Source organism: Tasmannia lanceolata, unplaced genomic scaffold (assembly GCF_043159265.1).
Source record: "Tasmannia lanceolata isolate RefF3 unplaced genomic scaffold, GAP_Taslan_0.1 ptg000015l, whole genome shotgun sequence".
Lineage (NCBI taxonomy): Eukaryota > Viridiplantae > Streptophyta > Magnoliopsida > Canellales > Winteraceae > Tasmannia > Tasmannia lanceolata.
In genome coordinates, this window is record NW_027518692.1 from 38,180,045 (window position 1) to 38,204,430 (window position 24,386).

Genomic DNA, 24,386 nt, shown 5'->3' on the forward strand with positions numbered 1-24,386 from the left:
GTATTTTAGTCTTTTTGCTTGGTCTTTACTCGTTTTTTTGCTAGACGTAAAGGCAAGGTTTTAAATTTCGGTCTCGGGGTAGTTTCGGACATGGTTTGAACTTTGAAATTTCGGTTTCGGTACCGGTTTCGGACCCCACCAAAATCGAAATTTCGGCCTAAATCCGGCGAAACAAGAAAACTACTATTTTATTGGATATAAAATTTCGGTCGAAATTTCAGTAAAATATTAAATTAATTAAAAAAAAAAGGTTTTTGGGTGAAATTCGGAAAAAACGAAATTTCGGCCGAAATAAAATACCGTTTTGGATTTCATTGATTTCAGTGTTGGTCTCCACCGAAATCCGAAATTTTGGTCCAAATTTTAAAACCATGGTTTTGGACCCAGCCGAAACTGAAATTTGGGCCGAAATTTGATAGACACGAAATTTCGGCTTAAATTACCACAAAATTAGTAGGATGTTGTTCCTGTGGATATGATGCTACCTATAGATGTTATTTCTAATGCCAACGAGATTTCTGATGTACATATAGCGAGTTGGCCTGGCGGATCATTGCTCCTCAGCCACTGTCAACAGTTGACAGAATTGATCATGATTGCTACTTTCTCATTCCGCCATACTTGGTGAGTTGGATTGTTTTTTATGTTGTTTGTCTCGGGTGACTTTGGTAGCCTTCTGCTCCTACTGGAAGAGTGGGTCATTTACGTATTTGACCCTGACGGACTAGTACGACACTGAGGCTGGTGGGAAACTCAAGGATGAGTTATTTCAAAAATGTGAGTTTGATGCATGAGCATCCCTATGACTTTTTACATTAGCCCATGATCGCTCATTTGGGAGTTTTATGGTAGATTTTCTTGTCTTCTTCATTACTATGTTACTATGTACGGGTAGGTTTGGTTATTTTGAGCTTTTCTTGTACTTTTTGGTCATTTTAGCTCTAGAAGGGGCATACTTGTCATTTATACTGCATGGGAGAGTATAAGAGGCATTTGGCTCTCATTATGTAAAAGCTTTGGATTTAAATTTGAAATTTGAAAAGAAATCTCAGATTTGAGAATTTGGAGGGAAAATCTTCTTGTAAAAGAAGAGGTTTTTGAAGTACTCTTTCATAGAAATTGAAGGTTTGAAGCTTAATTTTCAGCTTCATCTTCTAATCAAGATCCTTTACCAGTGAAGAAAACGCAAAAATTTCAAAGATTTGTCTGAAATTTTCATCCATGCACAATAAGAGATCTGAGAATTACAAAGATCTTTCTGAAATTTTCATCCATGCACAATAGGAGATTCGATCCACATGATTCCCGGTAAATCGCTTCCGCGGCCACTTGCATCACTTTCTTATACCAAAAATAAGAAAAATCAATTTAAAAGGACATATTCAACTGTTCGTACTATTGTTTGCTTGCCATTCAGGGCATGCTTGGCTACCATGAATTTTTTTTTTTCCCCTCGAATTTTAGCTTACCCAATGGTGAGGGATGGTGGGATAGGGAGAGAATTGGGAGGCCAGGAAAGGAATGCGTAGAGTGCAAGAAACGCCTGAAAAACAAGAAAACCAAAAACTTACACTCAAAATATTATTGACCTTTCCTTTGTTCTTGAGCCACTTCTCACCCTCTTCTCTATCTGCCCTCTCAAGTATCTCATCCCACTCTCCCCACGCCATCCCCCTCTCACCACGTGAGAAATTAATTTTATTATGAAAAAAAAAAAATCATATCATGGTTACGAAACATTGGGACTTAGGCTCTGTTTCTTCGGCGTAAAATAGATTCCATGCCCATGCAACAGCCAGCATCGAAATGCCTTTTGGGAAAGTGCCTAGCAAATCCCTATGAATTTTTAGAGATAAATTGAAAATGGTTGGGGAACAAAGGTCTGTCTTAGAAAGTCTTCAGTTCATTGACATAGATGGAAGAGCCTTTCGCAAACCATGCAGGACTTCGTAGCTGAAATTATATATCCCTTCTCTTTCAAAAATGACTAGCATAAATTTTTAATCCATGGATGAAATTTGGCATCAATTCCATCGGACCAGAGCTTCCTACCCAAATCAGAGAGGGCAGAAACCAGTGGTAAAGAGACTTACCTTTCACCTCCCCAGAAGAAAATTGTCTGGCTTTTAGCGTCAAAAGAGAGGAAGATATAAGCAATTGTGATCATCAATCTCAGCCTCCAGTCTTTTACAATTGATTAGTGTAACCAAAAGAAAATGCAAACATTCGGCGCAGATAGGGGAAAACAAAATCTTCAGTGGTAATTTCTCGAAACCAATAATTTTCATTTTCATAACTAGCAAGCAACTGAAAATTAGCAATTGAGCAAGTAGAACGACAAAAATATGAGGCCCTGAGAAATCACAAACTGATTAGAGGATTATTTTAAACACTTAAAACAGGGCAGATTTGTTGTTAATTTAGTAAGATGTCCATCTACGTTTGAAATGCTCGCTGGTACGAGAAGGCTACTATAACTGTACAACCGAGACAAACTGAAAGATTAAACATTTTTCTGCATTGGTTTCTTGGAATTATTCTTGCGACGAACTTTTACGAGTGCTTCACCCATATCCTGAATAAAAGAAAAGGATATGTTAGATAGGTTCCAAGTAATCTAACCAGTTAAATAGTGCAGTTTAAAGGAAAACATAGCAGCATCATTAAGCATGAAAAAAGTGGTGAATATCCAGTAAGAATGTCTTGGCAAAATCGAAGGCTTACTTGCGGAAATGGATCAAAAACAAAATTTACATGTACTTCTTTTGAAGCGATAACAAACATTATGGCTCTACTTAGTTGCCTAAAAGCTCAGCTTTGTTAGGTATAATTTTCAGTTTTGGGGTGCTGTGTCAGCTACTAGGGGTGTTTGCAGGGGCAGAGCCAGGAATTTACCCTGGGAGGGGGGGCAGCTTAAAATTTAATTTTTTTTTTCTCTAGTCACATAAAGGGATTTTGCAATGCCCAAGATCATCTAACGAATTGGCGAATGTTTTGGGAAGAATAGGAATTGATAGAATGGAGCTCGAAATTGGAGAGTTGTAGCCAATCAAATTATGTATTTTATTGGAGTGTAATCTTAACGAAGATATTGATGTAGGGACACCTCGCCCTCATGTTGTTTTCTTTTTACATTCTGGTTTTTTCACTCAATAAATTCTATTATCGTTCCAAAAAAACGTAAATACGGAAATAAATTACACATGAATTAAGAAATAAACCCCATGAAATTTCATATGGGTCTTCCTAGATTCAAGGTAGTTGTAGAAAAGGGGAAGAGCAAAACTTTCATAAAAAAAACACGGAGGTGGGGAACTAACAAAAGAGGTAAAAAATGAGATCCTAGTGTGCAAGAGAAAAATCAGCTCACAAGTCTTATCCCAGTACTTAATAAAGAGAGGGAGTTGATGTAACTTCCCACGAAGGAAGAAAATGACCTTTTTTTGCATGATTATTCCTTCCCACGAAGGAAGAAATGACCTTTTTTTGGATGATTATTCTTGACTCCTATGAATTCAAAGGAAAAAGCTGAGAAGAAGAAGAAAAAAGGGAAAAACAATCTGCAAAAAGATTTTCTAAGTCGTTGATTTCTTTTGACGCAACGGTAAGGTTGCTCCATTGTGACCAGGTGGTCACGGGTTTGAGTCACGGAAACAGCCTCTCTGCAAAGCAGGGGTTAGGATGCGTACATCTAGACCTCCCCAGACCCCGCAATGGCGGAAGCCTCGTGCACTAGGCCGCCCTTTATTTCCTTTGACTTCAGCAGCTTTCTTAGAATAGGAGATTCTCTTCTCCGGGAGGAAAGAAGACATCTCCTCCGAAAGATAAGCAGAAAACTCCTCCATTGACAAGAATATTTCCTCCGAGAAGATCTAAGAAGATGAATACCAAAAGAGGAGGAAGATCACCCTCAATGTAAGCTAAAACCATGGTTTAAAATTTCGACCGAAACCGAAATTTCAGTAATTTCGGAAATTTCGATTTAATGACATTATTTATTTTAAAAAAAAGTGTTACAAAATTTCGGCAGAAATTTCGGAATTTCAGTCCGAAATTTCGAAATTTGGGTCCGGAATTTGGAACCAAATTACCAAATTTCGGACCGAAATTTCGGTTTTTGGTGGGGTCCGAAACGGTTACCGAAACCGAAATTTTAAACCATGGCTAAAACAGTTCTACAATAGTGCAATAGTTAATCCACTTTGGATAGGGCTAGTTCAAAGTTGAGGATTCTGAAGCAAATAGATTTGTGAGTCAGCACACAAATGGATTGGCAAATTATGGAACGATCCTACCTCAAAATAATGTGCATGATCAACTTCTCAACAGATTCTCCAATTAATTTTCAATTCACCCCAATTAACATTTAAGTGGTCACGAATATACAGCAACAAGAGTTGATCAGATTGCAAATCATCATATCGGTCAATATGTGTACAAATTACAACCTTGATCGATCTCCGAATTGTATCTATAGTTGAGATTCAACTCACAACACCAATTGTTGTCCACATTGTCGAGATAGATTAACGAAAAGCCTACATCCCCGAAGGAGCACAACAAAGATTCCCTCTTTTGGGCTGGAGGACTCTTAAAAGAGTCAAGATATCAAAGTTCTCTACGACACAGATCCTCTCTTATAGGAGGACTCTTCAAAGCAGTAAAGACATCAAAGTTCTCTACTAAAAGAGTTCCTCTTCCGTGAGGACTCTTAAATAGAGTAAAGACATCAAAATTCTCTAAGACCCAACGTCCCTCTTCCGGAAGGACTCTTTAAAGAGTCAAGACATCAAAATTTTCAACAACTCAAAAATACCCTCTTCTGGGAGACTCTTTAAAAAAAGTCGAAGACCTCCAAAAGCCTCTTCTGAGAGGACCCTAAGAAAGTGTCCAAGTGAAATATCTTTACTACTGTGGAATTTTCTACAACTCAAAGAGTAACTCTTCTTGAAAAGGTCTTAAAAAGAATGAGAGATATTTACAACTCTCAAAGTCCCTATTCCAGGAGTCTTAAAAAGAGTCAAGATATCAAAATTCATGACAAATCCAACAATCCCACTCGAAGAAGGCTTCTTGAAAGAAGCATCTATAATTCCACCCCAAGAACACTCAAAAGAAGCATGAGGAAAATATTTATTTTCAATTAATTTCTGTTTTGAAAATTGTTTTAGTTAGAAAACCTCTAGATGAATAATCAAAAGTATTTTCTTTTATTAAAAATGTAATTAAAAACAATTAGGATTGGAATTGTATTTTCTCAATATATTAACAAAACCTCTACTTGAAATAAGGAGGTTTAATCTCAATATGCTAATGTGTGACTGCTTATCTTTCTCATGTATAAATATGTTGTGAAGAAAGTCTCAATAGAATATGAATATCTGATCTCCATCTCTTTCAAGATTAGCACTACTAATGCTATGAGGGGATAAAGCTGCTTCATCCAACAACGCAAGAAGTTTGTAACATTTGGCTGCAAGCAGTATCTAGATTGTAGAAGAATCAGAAGTCCTCTAAGCAGAGGCCAGAATCCTTAAAAATTATACTAACTTCTCACATGCAAAATGGCAACATTGTTTATAATGAAATAGAATATATTTCTTTTTTCTTTAATATTTTATCTAATCATTCAATATATATATATATATCTTCTATTGGAGTTAAGAGTAAGCTAATTAATTCTATCCAGATCTACAACAACAGTGCCAAAAGCAATACCTAACAACTTCCATCCTTGAGAAGTTTGATATGAAATTAACCAATGGTTCATAAATCAGAAAATTCAAAAACGCATAATATGAGTTACGTGAATTCTGAAAGAACCTGATCGGGTCCCTTTTGGTTCGTCCCTGCTGTCCAAAGGCTTTCCAAATTGTAGTAAGCTCTTGCCTTCTCATCAAGAGCATGAACTATCACACTGCCTAAAACGTTACAAGAAACATAAGAAACATGTATCTTTAGTTCTGCTAACCTGAAGAACGAAATGACAATAAAACACTTAAGCACTCACTCAAGAACCATCAAAGTAATACACGACTCCTAAAACATAGATGGCAAATTAAAGCAATGGCTTTCTGCAAAGGCTGATCGAATTGCCCTTAAGATTTGGTATCCAATACCAGAAAATATTCAATAACAAAAGAGACTCTAGGCTGGTGCTATGCAAATGCAGTACCCACCAGAATCAATGACAATCCATTTTCCTCCTTCAAGGCCTTGTACACTAGGCAACAATAACCGCTTGGCCCCATTTTGCTTCTGTTTAACCTATACATAGAAAAGTGACCGGAATTTAAATGGTGGCACAAAACTAGGTTCATGACAGAGAAGCATAAAAGCATAAATTCATGATAGACAATGATAACTAGGTATATCTCAGTATCCTCTCCTCGGAAGTTGAAATTTGGTACTAGCCAACTATGAATAAATGTTTTTACATAGCTATCTATACCACCTGATTAGCCATTAGGTGTGAATTTCAAATATTCCTAGTTTCCTACTTGAAATCAAACAGCTCCTATTACCATTCAAAAAAAAGTAACAGCTCAGAGCAGTATGAGTTTCATTTCTTTAAATGGAGATCTCATCAAAAATTGTCAATAAGCAATTCAAAAGAGTTAGGGGCCTGTTTTGATGCACTATCACTAATACATATCATATTTTCAAAATCTCTCGACAAATAGTGGAATTTTGAATGGACAAGAAATCCTGATTTCTGCAGGATTTTGAATATCTTGCAAGATATAAGTATTTTTCACAAACATATCATAAAATTCTCCACTGACTTTTGTGATTATTTCTTTATCAATTATTTTGGTACTAAATATTAAAAAAATAAATTGAAAATAGTAAAAACAAAATAAATAGTTACCGTCATGTTTTATCTTTATTTTCATTCTTTATGCTTTTATCATATTTCTGTTTGCCAACTTTAATTTCTTAAGATTTTACATGATCTATATTTATTTATTTATTTTATACTTTCTTGGTACTCTCCGAAAGAAAATCCATGGAAAAGTTAAAAAAAAAATAGAATCTCTCGAAGAAATAATAGTCTTGAAAATCCTAAGAACGAAATATATGACTACATTTGGATGTACCCTTAATTAAGCAAATTGGCCAATTTCTTTAGTAAGATGATTTTTTGAATTGTGCATACGTGTGACACATTTGGCATTGACAAATTGGCATGTTACTCAATTGACCAACACAAAAGCAAAAAAAAAGCAATTTTCCAAATTGAATAATTTTTTCTTAGAAAATAAATCATCCAATTTGGTTTGATTTATCAGGCAACTTTGTCTAGAAAGAGTTCCCCACTGATGATGATCCCAACTCAAGACAAGTTGAGACCAGTTCATTCCTCTTGGACTGGAAGGAATGGTGTGTTTCACTAAAAATGATTATTAGCACTTAGTCGAAGCATAGTGTCAATCAAACTAGGGACAAAATTATGTTGCAATACCCACCATCACGTTGAGTTTTTTGTTTTTCACTTCAATTGAATGAAGAGGTGATTTTCTTCCGGCAATTTTCTAGCATCTGAGTTCTGAACAAACCATCATTCATTGATGGTGGCATTTCTCACCAGTGACCAACAAGAGGTCACTTTTGACCAAGTATGACTAGATTGACGTCGATGAGAGAGCCCATAACCGACCTCCTCCCTTCTTACATCATTTTCTCCCACTCTTTCTTCACGTTTTTCTTTCTTTTTTCTTTCTTTCTAGTCTCATTTCTCTTTTTCTCCCTTTCCTTCTTCACCATTTCCCTTTGGTTTCATAAATCCCTCCCCTTACGAACCCTGTGTTTTACCTTCTTAATCTTTTTTTAATGGTAGAGAATTAAATTAGAATTAAATGAGAACCGGGGAATCAGCCCGGCGATCAAGATGATCACGATACAACCAAGTGTTAAAAAGACAAGGCAAAGAGTACAAAACATAACCTGTTAAAGGAGGAAGAAATCAAACATTTCTAAGGCCGCCCTAGAGACTCCCTCCCTAGCTAGACGATAGGCCTCCCTATTCATCAATCTTCTTACTTGATGAAAAGAGATGGAGGATCCCTCCACTCTATTCAAAATCTCATATATCCACCGTTCGAACCGCCAAGGGTGAGGGACACTCCCCTTCAACCACTTTATTACATTAAGGGAGTCCCCCTCCACTATAACCGGTCAAGAACGTTGTGATCAATGAACATAATTCCTTGATGAACAACTCTGATCTCCACCTCCTTGGAGTTTGCAATTCCAATGGGGCCTGCGAACACCCAGCTCATTGCGCCACTTTGGTCACAAAGGAGACCACCAACTCCCGTTGGCCTAGGATTCCCCAAGCTAGAACCATCATAGTTCAACCAAGGTTTTAAATTTCGACCGAAATTTCGGGTTTCAGAGGAGAACGAAACCGAAATCGTTGTAATTCAAAACGTTACAAAATTGGGCGAAATTTTGTTTTTCCCGAAATTTCAGGAAAATCCCAAAAAATCTGGAATTTTGACGTTATTTAATATTCTCCTGAAATTTCGGGCGAAATTACATAAGATAAAATATGTATTTAGTGGTTTCATCTGATTTCGTCCGAAATTCCGATCGGTTTCGGTTCCGAAACCGAAATTTTAAACCTTGAGTTCAACTTAAAATGCCCCTGCCTATGCAGGTCTCATGCCTGAGCAACAGTCTGCCTCTGCTCACTGCTGATGTATACATCCAACCACCCCGTCATAAATCATCCACTGAGACAAACCTGAAGCTGGGGAGAGCCCTAAACCATGAAATGGTCAGCGCTATCACCTTAATGAAAAGGTACTGAGGAATTTTTACTAAGCCTATGAACACCCTTGCATTTCTCTCTTTCCATAGCACCCATATGGTAACAAGCAATGTTGTATAATTTATATTCCATAAAATTTTACCTGGTTGCTGCCAATGAGTGAATGTCCAGCTTTCCAAGAGCTCAAAAAGCTTTGACGGGAACAACGATGAAGTGCCAAATCTGCATGGCACTTTACTCTACGCAAGCCTAGTTGTGCTACAGTGTAGGAACATATGATCTAATGTTTCTCCTCCCTCAACATATAGAGGGCAATAATCAATAATCCACATGTGTCGATTGCATGAGTGATCCTACTCTGAGGATTTTGTCTAGAATTGTCGTCCAAGCAAAGGCACATACCTTGGAGGGGCCGGAATGCTACACACTCTAGCCGTTGGATCATTCACCATCAAATCATTCTCCTTAACCAGTTAATCTTGATCTCTTTCGTGATCATGGTCTCTCTTTTTAACTTAATCGCTCTCTTGTTCTAGATTTTCTTTTTCTCTTTCATTATTTTGGTTGTGAACAACCTTTCTTTATCCCACTCTAGCTTTCTCACTCTCCCCTCTTGGACACCACCTGCAGCTAGATGACTTTAGCTGAGAAATTAAGAATGTGACATGTAGATTTGCATCAATAACGATAACCTCTCCTTGCATATCGGATACCCATATTCATATCTGGGTATTATAGGTAATGCATACTGCCTAGTTCCCTTATAAAATGGTTGTCTTCATTTAGTTTGTCAAAGAATATAGGATGGTGAGCCAAATTTTGACTTCGGCTTAAGGTTTTTTTTTGAGGTTCCCTTAGTGCATTTTCTCACGTATTCATAGGGGAGAAAACTCAATGGCAGTCATACTGGGAAAATTTGACACTTTATGCAGAAATATAGTTATTCGGCACAAGACACCAAGTTGTGGCTGTGTTACCTTTTCTTTTTCAGTTGATAACTAGAGATGAAAGAACTGAAAAACGAGTAGGCAAAGATGAAAGAAAGAGAAATAAGAGTTTAGGGATAGAAAACTAACCTATGATGAAGAATTACAATTCAAAAAAGACATCACACCCAATCGATTAGTATTATAAGCCGACACCCCTTATCCACCTCCCTTCTTAAATCATTTTCTCCCTCCCATCTTTCTTCTCTTATTATTATTATTATTATTTTGAAAGATGACTTTTTCATTGATATTAGAAAAGGCATTGGGGACCAGAGGTCCCCGTCCTGCACGACATAACATCAATAAGACTGGACTGGGCATACCCAAAGCCAGACAAAATGAACCTAGTGGAACGAATTTCCTACCAAAAGATAAAATTTTCCTTTATCTTCCCAATGTTACCCAGGTTTTGCAGACCTTTTACACTTCAAATCCCATTCCCCTTCTTTACCTATATCTTATTTCTTTTTCTCTTCCCTTTTCTTTCTTGATCTCTTGTTTTTCTTCTATTCCTCTTTCTTCCTCCTCCTAAGACCATGCACCAAAAACACAAAACTCTCTTTCGGAGGGCCAGAATGATTCCTCTTTGATCCTAACCGTAGATATATTCAGTGCAATCCTTCAACTCCACCATCAGCAACCCAATATCCAATTCCAGCTCCATATCCTCCAGCCAGAACTCCACAGCATATTGCAGGAAAGGAACTTCTTCAATCGGGCTTCTCCAAATAGCTATGATTTCAGATATTTTTTGGATACAAAGGTTCCTTTTCACCTTCCATTGAGACCGCCTCAGATTATCAGTGTACTCCAACCAACTTCGAAAAAAGGGGAGTTTATACACCGGTGTGCTAATTTCCTTTATATTGGGTGTACCAGTCAGAGGGAAGAACTCTCGAAATACGAAGTTGTAATCCTCCAGAAATTGCTTCCATTCCGTAAACTGTGGAAGCTCTCTTAGAACTCTTTTATATGTACGAGGGCCAGAGGAAGAGGAGGAATCAGCCATTTTACAATCAACCGAACTTCCATTTCAAAAAAAGGAATCAGCCATTTTACCCCAGTAAGATTACCTTTGTCAACAAACAACCCACAAATAAGACCTTCTCCCCCTATAACCGCCTATATAAGATGAGACATGACTCTTCACATCCCCGGGCCCACATCCAGTTCTTATAACTGCCAGGTGTTGGAAAGGTTACTTTTCGAGGCAAGGCCTACCCCATCATTACAATTACCGCCAGAGGCACCTTTACCCTATCACAGTCCAAATCACACATTTTGATCCGCCCCCTTTTTCATTTTCTAGTTCCAAGATACTTATTTTTAAATAGGAAACCTCTTCTTATCCCCAAGCTTAGTAATGGCACAGTTCTCCCACGCATTGCCGACCAAAATATCCAATAGAAATTCTAGCCTTATGGAGCAGGTTAGTTCTGGCGGCTTTCTGATTTCTCTGGAATTGGGTCAAGGGTAGGTCCTTTTTTATAAAGGCCCTCCCAGGTATTTCCTTGTTGTCCTACTGACGTTATTTCCGCTTATAAACTGGACTTTAGAGGTACCTTTATTCGATCAGTCAACCCCCCAATTTTTTTTAATATCTATGAACCTACTCTTACTTGACCAGGGACGAAAATGACCTATTCTGCCAGGGTGTTTTCCATATAGAGCTCCCTTTGACTTTAAACCTTTTACCTTCAAAGATACAGTATAGCCAGAAGAGGATGGCACTTCTGAACAAGAGGGAAATTTGAAATTTGAATTTGAAACTTCTGAAATTCCCCCAAGAATCTTGCCAGCAGCTGGCCGGACTTTCCCAACCAGTGGGGGAGCCGAAGAAAAGGTACCCGGGACAGTTAAATTCGACACATCAGGGGGTTCAGAAGCGTTAATTGAATGGGTTTGTTGTCTCTGAATCCCAAACCCAATAGAGTATATCTTATCAAGAATTTTAATTTCAACGCCACCAAGGAGCCTGAATTTTCGCTGAGACAAAGCTCATACACAGTTGGTGATGATCTCCTTCCATTCTGGTTTCCAAGACTTTACCAAAAATGTTTCCTAATGCTTCCACTGTTGAAACGGCCCAAACATGTAGAGGTATACCATAAAAAATAATCCAGAGAGCTTCCTCACCTTGATTAAAATCCTCGTTCCATGGCGAAAGAGTGGCTAAAGCATTACCCAGGGCATCAGGTCCGATGGCCAAAACTTTTGATGTTAGGGGTTCAGAGTCGAACATAAAGAGGACCTCATTTTTTGCCAAATAACTTTTGATGTTAGGGGTTCAAAGTCGAACATAAAGAGGACCTCATTTTTTGCCAAATAGCAGGGACACTGAAGGGATGGTAAATCCCAGGTTTTTTGTGCCCAAAACCAAAGATCATTCAAAGGCTTAGAGCTATCTTTCAGCTTACCTATAAGACAGGATTTGAGGGAATCCGTACGAGTAAACACTTCCTTGCCTGAAATAGATAAAGCTGGGCTCCTTCCAGGGGCGGAGCTACATGTAGCATAAGGGGGGCAGTTGCCCCTGTTGAGTTGGGCCAAATCCTTAATAGGCCCAGCCCCCTTTAAAATTTGAAGGCATGTCCCCCTTATGTATAAGCCCGTATAAGCTTGCCCCCCTTGTGCATAAATCCTGGCTCCGCCACTGGCTCCTTCTATCCTTAAAAGAGATTTTACCTGAGTCGGGCCAATGACAGTCCACGTCCTCCTTATCTGCATATTTAGGGCCATTACGGACCACCCATTTTGAAGGTAACTCATACCGGTAGCACCATCGGACTTCTCTCGCCATTTGAAATTAAAATACTGGCAAGGGGTGCAAAACCAACCACCCAAATCCTTTCCGGAACACCTACTGGAACAAGCATAAGGAGAAGGAGGGGGTTTCAGGGTTTTCTTAAACTGCAAGCATCTTCTACACTCTTTTCTCCAACTAAAATTGTAGTAAGAACAACATTGGCATTTCCAATCCTCCGACCATTCTTTCCTCCATTTTTTCTCCATCCCTTAGTTTTTTCCAGTGTGGCACAAAAGTTATTCCATCATAAACACCATTTCCTTGCAATGGATGTTCTTCTCTTATTTCTTCTTTCTAGTTTCATTTCTCTTTTTCCTTTTTCTCCCTCTGCACCGTTTTCATTTAGGTTCATAAATTGCAATCCTTTCTACTCCTATCTTTCTCGATATTGATCTATCTTGATCTTAGTCGCTTTTTTTATCCCCCCCCCCCCCCCCGCTCTTTCTCTTGTTATTTTGGTTGTCAACAACCTTTCTTTCTCTCGCACTACGTTTCCCTCTCCCACCTCTTGGATACCAACTGCAGTTAGACGACTTTGGCTGAGAAATTAAGAATGCGGACCATAGATTTGCATCGTTAATGACAACCTCTCCTTGCATATCGGATACCCACATCAGTGTTTCAAAACATGGATGCGGGCCAAAATGCGGTCAAAGCAAATCCGACTCGGTACAACAAGGTTGAATACTTGGTGGACATGTCCGAGTACCCAGTTGGCGCAGCCATAACTCCAAAGTCAAATGAGTTTTGATTGACTTTGTAGGGCAAAATGCGGAATTGGACAAGAACGCAACCAAGGTAAAAGAAGTCGATTCGGGGGAGTTCACATGGCGTGGGAATGTAGTTTTGAAACTATGAAAAATATTCATATTTGGGCATTATAGGTATTGCCTACTACCTAGTTCATATATAAAATGGTTATCTTCATTCAATTTGTTAGAGAATAGATCATGATGAGCCAAAATTGGACTTCGACTTGCAGTTTTTGTTCAAGGTTCTATGAGTGCATTTTCTCTTGTAGTCATTGGGAAGGACACTCAAAGATTGGCATTATTGGAAATTTTGGCATTAGATATAAAGATGTAGTTATTCGGCACGAAATGCCTAAGTTTATGGCTGTTTCTTTTTCCTTTATCAGATGAGGGAAGGTGATGAGGAAGGAGTAGAGGAAGATGAAAGAAAGAACGAAAGATAAGAGTTTAAGGATAGGAAACTGGCCTGATATGAAGCACCACACTTCGCAAAAGGCATCACCCCCAATCGGCTAGTATTATAAGCCGATATCCCCTATCCTTCTCCCCTTTTTATATAATTTTCTCCCTCCCCTTTGTCATCTCTTATTTCTTTATTTCTTATCTAATTTCTCTTTTTCCCTCTTTTTATCCCTTTCCTTCTTCACCATATTTGCTTGGGTTCACATACCGCTCCCCTTCCTACCCCTATCTTTATGCCTCTCGATCTTGGTATCTTTTGTGATTTGGGTCCCTTTTTTATCTTAATCACTTTCTTGATCTTGGTTCCTTTTTCTTTTCTCTCCAATTATTTGGGCTTTGAACAACCCTTCTTTCTTTCACTATAGCTTTGTCTCTCCCCCCTCTTGGATATCACTTGCAACTAGATGACTTTCGCTAAGAAATTAAGAATGTGAACCATAGATTCACATCGATAATGACAACCTCTCCTTGCATGTCGGATAACTATGACATATTGAAATTTGGGTCTTATAGGTATTACCTACCACCTAGCCCCCTTATAAAATGATTATCCTTATTCAGTTTGTCAGAGAATATAACATGATGAGCCAAAATTAGACTACAGCTTAGGGTTTTTGTTAGAGGTTCTCCGAGTGCACATTGTCTTGTATTCATAGGGAAGGAAACTCAAAGGACAACATTTTTGGAAATTTTGGCACCAGATACAAAGATGTACTTATTCAGCATGAGATGCATAAGTCGTGGCTGTGTTTCTTTTTTTTCTTTTTCAGTTGAGAATGAGAGGTGAAAAGGGTGTGAGAAGGGAGTACGAGAAGATGAAAGGAAGAACAAAAGATAAGAACTTAGAGCATGGTTTTAAATTTCAGTTTCGGTACAAATTTCGGCCGAAACCCAGTAAAAAGCTAAGAAATTTCGCTTCTTTGGGCAGAAATTTCGACCGAAAATTTTCAGCTGAAATTTAGTAAAATAATAATAAAATAATATTTTAACGAAATTTCGACCGAAATTAATTTGGTAAATTTCAGGAATTTCGGTTTCAGTGCATTTCGGTTTTGGTATTGACCGAAATATGAAATTTCGGATTTCAATCAAAATTTAAAACCATGGCTTAGGGATAGAAAAATGACCAGATACAAAGCATCACACGTCAGAAAGGGCATCACAACCAATCGATTGGTATTATAACACAACAAACTCTTATTTCTTTCTTCTCTTATTTCTTTTTTCTAGTTTCATTTATCTTTTTCCCTATTTTTCCCTTCCCTTATTCACCTTTCTGTTTAGGTTCATAAACTGCTCCCCTTCCTATCCCTAACTTTCTCCTTTTTTATCTTGATTCTTTCTTGATCTTGGTCACTTTTTTATCTTAATTGCTTTCTTGATTTTGATACCCTTTTATTTTCTATCTCATTACCCTTCTTTCTCTCTCTAGCTTTATCTCTCTCCTCTTGAGAAATTAAGAATGTGAACCATAGATTCGCATCAGTAATGATAATGTTTCCTTGTGTATCAGATACCCATATTCATATTTGGGTATTATAAGTATTGACTACTGCCTAGTTCCCTTATAAAATGGTTTATCTTCATTTAATTTGACAATGCATAGAGCATGATGAGCCAAAATAAGACTTTGGCTTACGGTTTTTGTTCGAAGATCTCTAAGTTGTTCGAAGATCTCTAAGTGCACTTTCTCACATATTCATGGGGAAGGACACTCAAAGGCCAACATTCTTGGAAAATTTGGCACCAGATGATGCAGAAATGTAGTTATCCGGTATGACATGCCTAAGTTGTAACTGTATTTCTTTTTTCTTTGTCAAATGTAGTTGTTCTTTCTCTTTTATTATATGTGTGAATGTCATTTTTGCTTCTCTTTAAACAAATCAATTGTTCATAAAAAAAGGAAATTAATTATCATGATATTTATATCTATGTGTGTGTGTGTACACACACACATACATATTGTAGACATGTTTATTTTTTCTAGTGTCATTCATCCTTATTACCTATCATATGGTATTCATAATTGACATGGACAGTAAAATTGTTATGAATGAGCAAAAAAAGACTTGTCATCCGTAGAAGTAGTCATTTTTATGAGGTGTAGACACATCGTCCTCTGCTTTAGTGAAAATTTAAATGGCAAGTGGTCTGATAAGAATTAATGTCATTGAAAAGTAGGTTAACATTGTATCTTTTCAAATTGATCCAATTTCTTCATATATCCATAACATTTTGGAAGAGTAACAGTTATCAATTTTTTTCGTATCTTCTCAAAACAAATCAATGCTCGAAAAAACTCATCTATTATAAACTCAACCGTTTCGACTCTGTTTCGGCCCAACCCATGCAACCGCATAGAAAAACTCACAGAGTATTTGAAGATACTCAAAAACTCTAAGGCAGTCACCGAATCAGAGTAATTTTTTAAAATTTGTTTTTTTCTAATTTTCATATCTTTCTTCATTTTTTTAGGGTTTTAACTCAATTCACAACTCGAACTAGAAAGTTTCAAAAAGCATAAGCAATGATCTGAAAACGCACAAGTAGCACAAGCAATCCGGCACAATGCATCTTTCCTACACAATCAATGATCCGGCTAGGGTTTTTTTTTTTGCAGAGAACCCTAACGTCTCGAACAAAGAAAAGGAAAACATATATAAAAAAAAAAAAAAAGAGGAGCTTACTTGGTGAATTAGAGCTTGAGCGATGTTCCTAACGTGCCAGGTCGATCTTCCTGTGGCGATGACCATGAAATCCGTCCAATCGCATTGACCTCGGACGGGAATTACTTTCACATCGTCAGCTTTAACGTCATTGAGAATCTTCTCTACCTCTTTCAGTTCCAGAAACCCTAGTTTCTCTGGGGAAGAAGACAAGGTGCGGAGAAACCCTAGCTTCTCCCATGGAGACAGCGTGGGGGAAGAAGATACAGGTAGAAGGGCTCGAGATCTTAAAGCAGCCAACATGACTCTCTACTCCGTTTCATTTCTCAAATGGTATTTATACCACTCTTTGTTGGGCGCGACCGCATTGCAATACAATAAGCGCGCACATTACCACGCTAGTGGGTCCCACCTTTTACTGCTCCTTGCCGTCCATTGGTTTGGATCTCTCTCATTGCTAAAAACTCTTGTCCTTGAATGCGTGTAGTTGCCTAGGATTGTTTTTCGTACATGAGAGTGTTTGGAACTTTGGAATCAGGGAGCTGGAATAAGTAGACCTGGCAAAATCGACCCGTGCCAGTGCCAGCGGGTCGACCCAACCCGGTCCGACCGGCAAATTTGCATGTGTGGGTTGGCATTTTGAGTGATCCCTGAAAACATGGGTTGGGTAGGGTCGGGTCGGGTGAACCCACAGGTACTTGCATTTCAATTTTATTTTATTTTTTGTTCGAGTAGATACAAGCCGCATTCTCTGACTTGCAACAAAGGGCAGCTTTCAAATAAATGAGGGGATTTGTTCCTTATCTAAGGTCACCCAAGGAGGAGATTTTTTTTGTCTTTCAATTATTTTCGAACACTGAAAGATATATACAAATGTATGAAAACTAATAATTAAGGGTAATTTTTTATCATTACAGAAAATGATATTTAAAGGTGAAATTAGTATGGTTGGGAAATAAGTAAACATTTGTAAAGATAGGGTGATGATATTTTCACCGCCACCCCCCCCCCCCTACAGTACTTGCACACACCCCTTATAACGTGATTTGACATAAAGTTGCCCACTTTTCACGTCAAATCAAGTTATAAGGGGGGTGTGAACGTAATGCGGGGGGTGAAAGATATCCTTCTGTATTTTTCTGCTGCAGTTGTTAGTGGATTTAGATATTTATGAAAGACCTACTGGGGCTGTTTTTCACGCCCGGGCATATAATTCTTTCTTGGATAGTTCTTGAAATTCTCTTATGTGCTGTTCATTAGTTTTATGCTGGTAATATGAATTCATTCAAGAAAATAGGCTGATGTGAACAAAGCATAGCAAGACTAAATAAACCTGTTTTGCCATGTAAGAGGGTGGTTGGATTTGTTGATTCTGTGGCTCTGAGTTTTACCGCGAAAACACTCATTTTTTGGGTGTTTTGTTATAGTGGTTTGATGGAGCTTAAAATGGATGCCATGTGGGCCAACCGGGTAAGTAGTCTGTTAGTAGTTCTGTTGTGTTTTGGCAACCAAACAGATTCCGATTCCCTAGTAAAAGCCTAGCTTTTGGGCAACCGGGGCCTGTGTTTAGAATTTTGAAAATAAAAGTTAGTAGTCGAATGGCTTAAAAGCGATTCCTTAAACGTCATCAAATGGCTTAAAGGATCCAATAAAAATCTTTGGAGGTTTGATAGATTTTTTGACGAGATCTCAGATTGTAAAGGAAGTATGGCATTATTCTTTAGGCATGTTCGGCAAGCATGTTCGACGGTCGGCAAATGAGGTGGCCGATTGTTTGGCTAGGCTAGGAGTCTCTAAAGAAGAGTTGGATCTGTTTTATTCTCTCCCCACCTAATTTCTTTTCGCCTTTTTGTATCTAGCTTTCCTATATCTCTTTCTTGTTTGTACTTTGACCATATCGGTATCTTTTTTCAATAAAATTAGTGATCATTCAAAAAAAAAAAGAAAGCTAGTAGCCAAAGATTTAGGCAATATGTCTTTCTGGCATTCTTATATTCAGTAAATTATAAGTTTTGAGATTTGTGATTTTCCAAAATGTGAAATATATCGCCATTGGTATAAGTTTTGGGATTATTGATTTTCACACGTTTGAAATATGAGATATGATTAGACTCGCACTCACAAGGTCCATTTGAGTGCGAAGGAATGACAAAAACAACATTGTGTGGGAAGAGGACTGCTAAATTGAAGGGCACCCTTGCAATAACCAGCTACAAGGACACCCCAATTGACCACCTCACAAAAGAACATCTACTATTCATTTGATTTTATATTTGTCTATGCCATTATGAAAGCACTTTGATGAGATGGTCCTATGGGGTTGCCCTTGTTACTTGCTTTTGCAAGGGCTCCCTTCACTTTAGCATTACTCTAAAGCTCAACATGCAGACATCTGGCAATGCCTTGTCTTCCTCCACATCCCCTTACATGTCCTCACATGGGTCATCGTTGGTGTTTTCACAATTTAAAAGTAATTTTTTTTGTACACATGGCACATTATCATTACTGGGCTCTCTCATCGGTCTTACTATTGGCCACGATATTTGATTATAGAGGCCAGAGGGATTCAAAACTGAAGGGTGCTCTTGCAAAAGCCAGCCTCAAGTAAACTCCCATTGGACCTACGTCATCAAAGTGCATTTATAACACTTTGATAGGGGTGGATCCACTGAGACACTTGGATTTCTCACATTTGCAACCCTTTTTGCATTGTAATTTGGATCGGATCAAATTCTTGGATTTCTAATTCAGTAGCTGACAGTCAAAAAAATCGGATTTCTAAGTTTGCTGTGGAAATAAGAAAGGAAATAAGAAATCCACAGATCTGTCAGTTTCCTTCACCCTCTTTGCTCCTCAACCTCTCTCCTCCACTCGGAAGTACACCCCCGACACCCCCCTTCCAAAAAAAAGAAAAAGAGAGTTTAAATTTTATGGTTCTTAAGCCCCAATAGCACAAATCACCTTCAGCAATCCCATCTTCAATCAGCATGCATGGAAATAAAACCCATGATTCCGGTCCCTCTTCAGAAACCATCAGAAATCAAAGAACTATCCCCAAAAACCACCCAACAGAAACCCAGACCAACTATTAAGATAAGCAAAACTTGCATAACAATAAACAAACAAAACCTGGAATCTAGAGTAAGACATGTCTACAAAGACAAAGGATATCCAGACAACTTAGATAATTGCTCCAAAAAACCCCTTTGTGGGACCTTAGAAGTGATTAAAAAAGGAAAGTGATTTACTCGCGCTCTATTTCTATCCGGACTCTTCTGCAAATCCCAGTGATTACACTACTATTAAAATATAAAACCTAAAAAGGAAAACTCATCCATCAAAGAAAAGAAAACATCCATATAACAAACAAGCAAAACAGATATTCTAACAAAAAACCACCAGAAGAGATGCAATCCAGAGAATCACCCGGGAATAGTAGAAGAGATGCGATCCAACTCCTTTCCATCGTCCAACATCTCAACAGAAGCAGATGAAGAAACCCCATTCCCATTTTTCCCATTACTCTCCATATCCAACAGAAAGTTAAGAAGACATCTAACTCATGGTTTCTACTCCTTCCACACAATTTTCCCATCAACGTCAAGTTATTAACCATTTAAGAAACCAAATGGACACATGCATATCTCTCTCTCTCTCTCTCTCTCTCTCTCTCTCTCTCTCTCTATATATATATATATATATATATATATATATATATATAGGAGAAGAGAAAAGAAGAGAATTTTTTGAATTTTTGGAAAATTCTATGAGATTGAAAACAGCCTCAAAACAAAAATATGGCGTGGCAATGACAAGGTAAGGGGGTATAAAATATTAGCCCCAAGACCCCGGCCCTGTTTGGTTGCGGGAGCTTGGGTGTGATGGGAGAAGACAAGAAGTCAGACGGCATTTCCAAAGCCCGGCAGTCAAGGGGGAGATGTTCGGAACTTCGTCCTAAATTCTTTTATTTGGCATTTTATCCGGAGTTTTTATATGGTGTAAGCCCTTATAGTTCCTTATTTTTCAAAAAGTATTGATACCGTTTATATGATGGGCACTTCCCTATTTCTAAGGTTTGGTTACACAATTTCTAGGGTTTACTAGGCGTTTTGGTTGGTTTTCGGTTGCCACGTCATCGACTAGAGGTATATATTTGCATAGTTTGATTCAAACTACTAAGAGACTACTAGCCTTGTCTTTCCATTGCTTGCTCATTTGGTATGACTTATATGTCCCATCAAGCTACTTGAAAAAAGAAATTTTTTTGCTAGTAGAGTCTTGGGATTTATCGTTCTTCTTTCTTTTCTCTCTATATTGGTATTGACACCTCTGATGCCTCTTATTTTGGTAATGACACTCCGCAGTATAAAACTACTTTAGTTGACAAAAAATTACACATCACTTTTTTTGACTTTTTTTAACAAATGCACCCATTCAACTCACATATTTTCAATCCTACCCCCTCCTTTATGCTTTTTAACAAATGTACCCATTAAAGCCACATAATTTCAATCTTACCCCCCCTCCTTTATGGTTTTTTAATAAAAAATCTATAGGGTGATCTTAACCGTCCGATTTAAGAGGAATTATGGAAACCTCTATAGATTGGACGGCTAGGATCAGCCTATGGAAATGATTTTTGGGGCACAAAGAACTATACGAACCACGTCATAGGTTGATCTAAACCGTCCATGTGATGGAACACAACATAAATAGGTTGTGCCCCAAAAATCATTTTCATAGGCTGATCCTAGCCGTCCAATCTATAGAGGTTTCCATAATTCTTCTTAAATCGACGGTTAAGATCACCCTATAGATTTTTATTAAAAAACCATAAAGGAGGGGGGTAAGATTGAAATTATGTGGCTTTAATAGGTGCATTTGTTAAAAAGCATAAAGGAGGGGGTAGGATTGAAAATATGTGAGTTGAATGAGTGCATTTGTTAAAAAAAGTCAAAAAAAGTGATGTGTAATTCTCATAGAATTTTCCAAAAATTCAAAAAATTCTCTTCTTTCTCTTCTCCTATATAGTATACTAGTAAAAAAAACCCGTGTGATGCACGGGCCGGCAAAGAACTGTACGAACCACGTCATAAGTTGATCCAAACCGTCCATGTGATAGAACACAACATAAATAGGTTGTGCCCCAAAAATCATTTCCATAGGCTGATCCTAGCCGTCCAATCTATAGAGGTTTCCATAATTCCCTTTAAATCTGATGGTTAAGATCACCCTATAGATTTTTTTATTAAAAAATCATAAAGGAGGGGGGTAAGATTGAAATTATGTGGTTTTAATGGGTGCATGCGATGCACGGGCCGACAAAGAACTGTACGGACCACGTCATAGGTTGATCCAAACCGTCCATGTGATGGAACACAACATAAATAGGTTGTGCCCCAAAAATCATTTCTGTAGGCTGATCCTAGCCCTCCAATCTATAGATGTTTCCATAATTCCTCTTAAATCGGATGATTAAGATCACCCTATAGATTTTTTATTAAAAAACCATAAAGGAGGGGGGTAAGATTGAAATTATATGGCTTTAATGGGTGCCTTTGTTAAAAGCATAAAGGAGGGGGTAGGATTGAAAATATGTGAGTTGAATGGATGCATTTGTTAAAAAAAGTCAAAAAAAAGTGATGTGTAATTCTTATATAATTTTCAAAAAAATCAAAAAATTCTCTTCTTTTCCTCCCAGCTTATATATATATATATACTAGTAAAAAACCCGTGCGATGCTATAATAACAAGAAAACCTGTTGATATCAAATGGGATAAATGTTTCTAGGGAATTAAAAAAATTACCCTGTATTGATATATGCTTCCTGACTAAATTGACTTATATTGATTTCTTCACTGAACAAGGGTCCCCTCTTGCTCCCTTTTCACGAACCCCCAATGAAAATCAGCAGCCCTCTTTTCTATTAATTTCAAGACCCACATTGAACTCTCTTTTTTTTCTTACTCCTTTTCCTTTCAAAATTCTAACAAATAGACTATCTATCCTCTTTTCATCCAAAATATTCAGTTGACAATTTATACAGAAATTAAATGAACATCAAGAGAATATTTGGGATTGGAAACGGAAAATGAAGGGAGAGAAGGAAATGAAAGTCTGTAGGGATGATAAATGAAATGGATTTGAGGTTAATTTTGGTTTCAACTAAAAAAGAGAGTGCTGAGATGAAAGATGATGGTATTAGAGAGAGGGTTATGGGAATTAGATCCATGAAGTGATCGAGACCAGCAGAGTGACCAGAGGTGGGGGTTTACATCATGCATGAGTATGGGTAATGACGATAGCAACACTCCCATTACAACATTAATAGCAGGCCCATTCCCCTTAATTATATACACATGTTATTTGGTATTTTTAAATGAATAAAACTCCTTCGAATCAAACAACAAGAAACACATAACAATCATATTAGAAATGTGCTTACCAAAAATGAGAGTGTCAACATGTATTCCCTGTATTCCCCCTTGGAAATTTGTACCTGTACATTCTCATTTTGACCTCCCAAATCTATTCTATTTCTAACCTTCAAAGCATCCAACTGATGTTATAAAAATATTGAAGTTACGAACAAAAATCTGTGCTCACTTTCTCGTGGCTAATGAATTGAGATCATTTCATGGCAAACAAACTCATTTCAATACAGACTATAGAGAATATCCATTCGAATTGTCATGAACTGTATAGAAAAATTGTAGGAAATGGGAAGTTGAACTGTAGTTAAATGTTTGTATGTGACTTTGGGAAGAGGCTAGTATACAGGATAGACTAAATGAAAAGGCAAGGTAGTGTTTCTTTTAATAAATACTCTCCTGACGAGCTATCAATGGCTACTATAAAATGTGTTTAAGAAAGGAGTGTTATTATCAAATAAGAGAGTATGAATATCATTTCCAAAAACAAACAGCAAGCATCTAAATTGAGGTGTAAATCGAAACACCTCAATTATATGGATTCTTTGATTACTGACATTTACATTTCAATCAAATCATTTCAACAATGAATATGTATAAACCTTTTCCAATTCTTATGAATGCCATAAAAATCCAATGCACAAGGCAGTCATACAGTTCCCTAAACAAATACAATGACATTTACATTCAATGTCATTTAAACATTCAAATCAAGTACGAAAGCCAACGAATCAAGCAGGCTGAAATCAGCCAACACTGAAATTAATTGCATGACTTTAATACTTCAAAGATCTACAGCATTACACAAAACCTGGCTCATCATGATAGGAATAATATTTCCCTCTATCACTGGAACTTTCAACACAAAATAAATTACTTAGACACACTATTATAGGAATCAGAAACACATAAAGCTTCCATATAGAAAATTAGTTTCAAACTAATGATAATACCTAGATCACTTCATCAGAAAGATCACTAGTCATACAAATAAAACAAGTTCTACATTCCAAACAACACATAATAAGACAAAGATCTTAATCCAAGAAATATATGAAAACTTATCTGAATCACAACAGCAAAAATGACAAAAATAACTCTGATCTATCGGAATAGAAGAGTGTAGACAGCAATCCGAAAATTGATGCAATCAATGGTTGGATCAAGAAACCGGTGAATAGATCTGCCAGAACTTCAGAAAAGATGAGGATCTAGTTGGAAGAGATAAAATCTCTCTAGAAAATACAGGTTTAGGGAGGCCAATCTTGAGGAAGAAGATGATGGATTTAGGGTTTTTTAACTGGTTAGGGTTTCAAAAAGGAGTAGAAGAGGAGATTTTAACAAGAAATGAAGAGAACAAAGTCACAAATCAGAGATCTGTATACAGATTTGAAGGAGAATGTCAAATGGAATGTGGCCGGAGCTCCGGCAAGTCTGCCGGAGAAGAAGACGAGTTAGGGTTTGGGCGAATCTTATTCTCTCTCTCTCTCTCTCTTCCCGTTT

The 24,386-nt window shown here is 37.5% G+C and overlaps 1 protein-coding gene across 1 annotated transcript; it reads right to left on the reverse strand.

The window, feature by feature from the left end:
* Positions 1-2,264: 2,264 nt before the first annotated feature.
* Positions 2,265-16,781, reverse strand: LOC143845729 (Lojap-related protein). The gene is made up of 4 exons (XM_077354139.1): positions 16,473-16,781; positions 6,180-6,267; positions 5,824-5,921; positions 2,265-2,575 (listed from the first exon to the last, which is right to left on the reverse strand). Exons 1-4 carry the CDS (start codon positions 16,752-16,754, stop codon positions 2,504-2,506), a joined length of 540 nt encoding a protein of 179 aa, XP_077210254.1. The 5' UTR covers positions 16,755-16,781; the 3' UTR covers positions 2,265-2,503.
* Positions 16,782-24,386: the final 7,605 nt, after the last annotated feature.

Bases quoted from the DNA above. Each gene is read 5' to 3' on its own strand.
- LOC143845729 (XM_077354139.1), bottom strand. From the start codon at position 16,754: ATGTTGGCTGCTTTAAGATCTCGAGCCCTTCTACCTGTATCTTCTTCC. The intron at 5,922-6,179 runs GTGGGTACTGCA...GTAACGTTTTAG, and splicing joins ATGGATTGTCATTGATTCTG to GCAGTGTGATAGTTCATGCT. The intron at 2,576-5,823 runs GTTCTTTCAGAA...TCTTTTATTCAG, and splicing joins ACCAAAAGGGACCCGATCAG to GATATGGGTGAAGCACTCGT.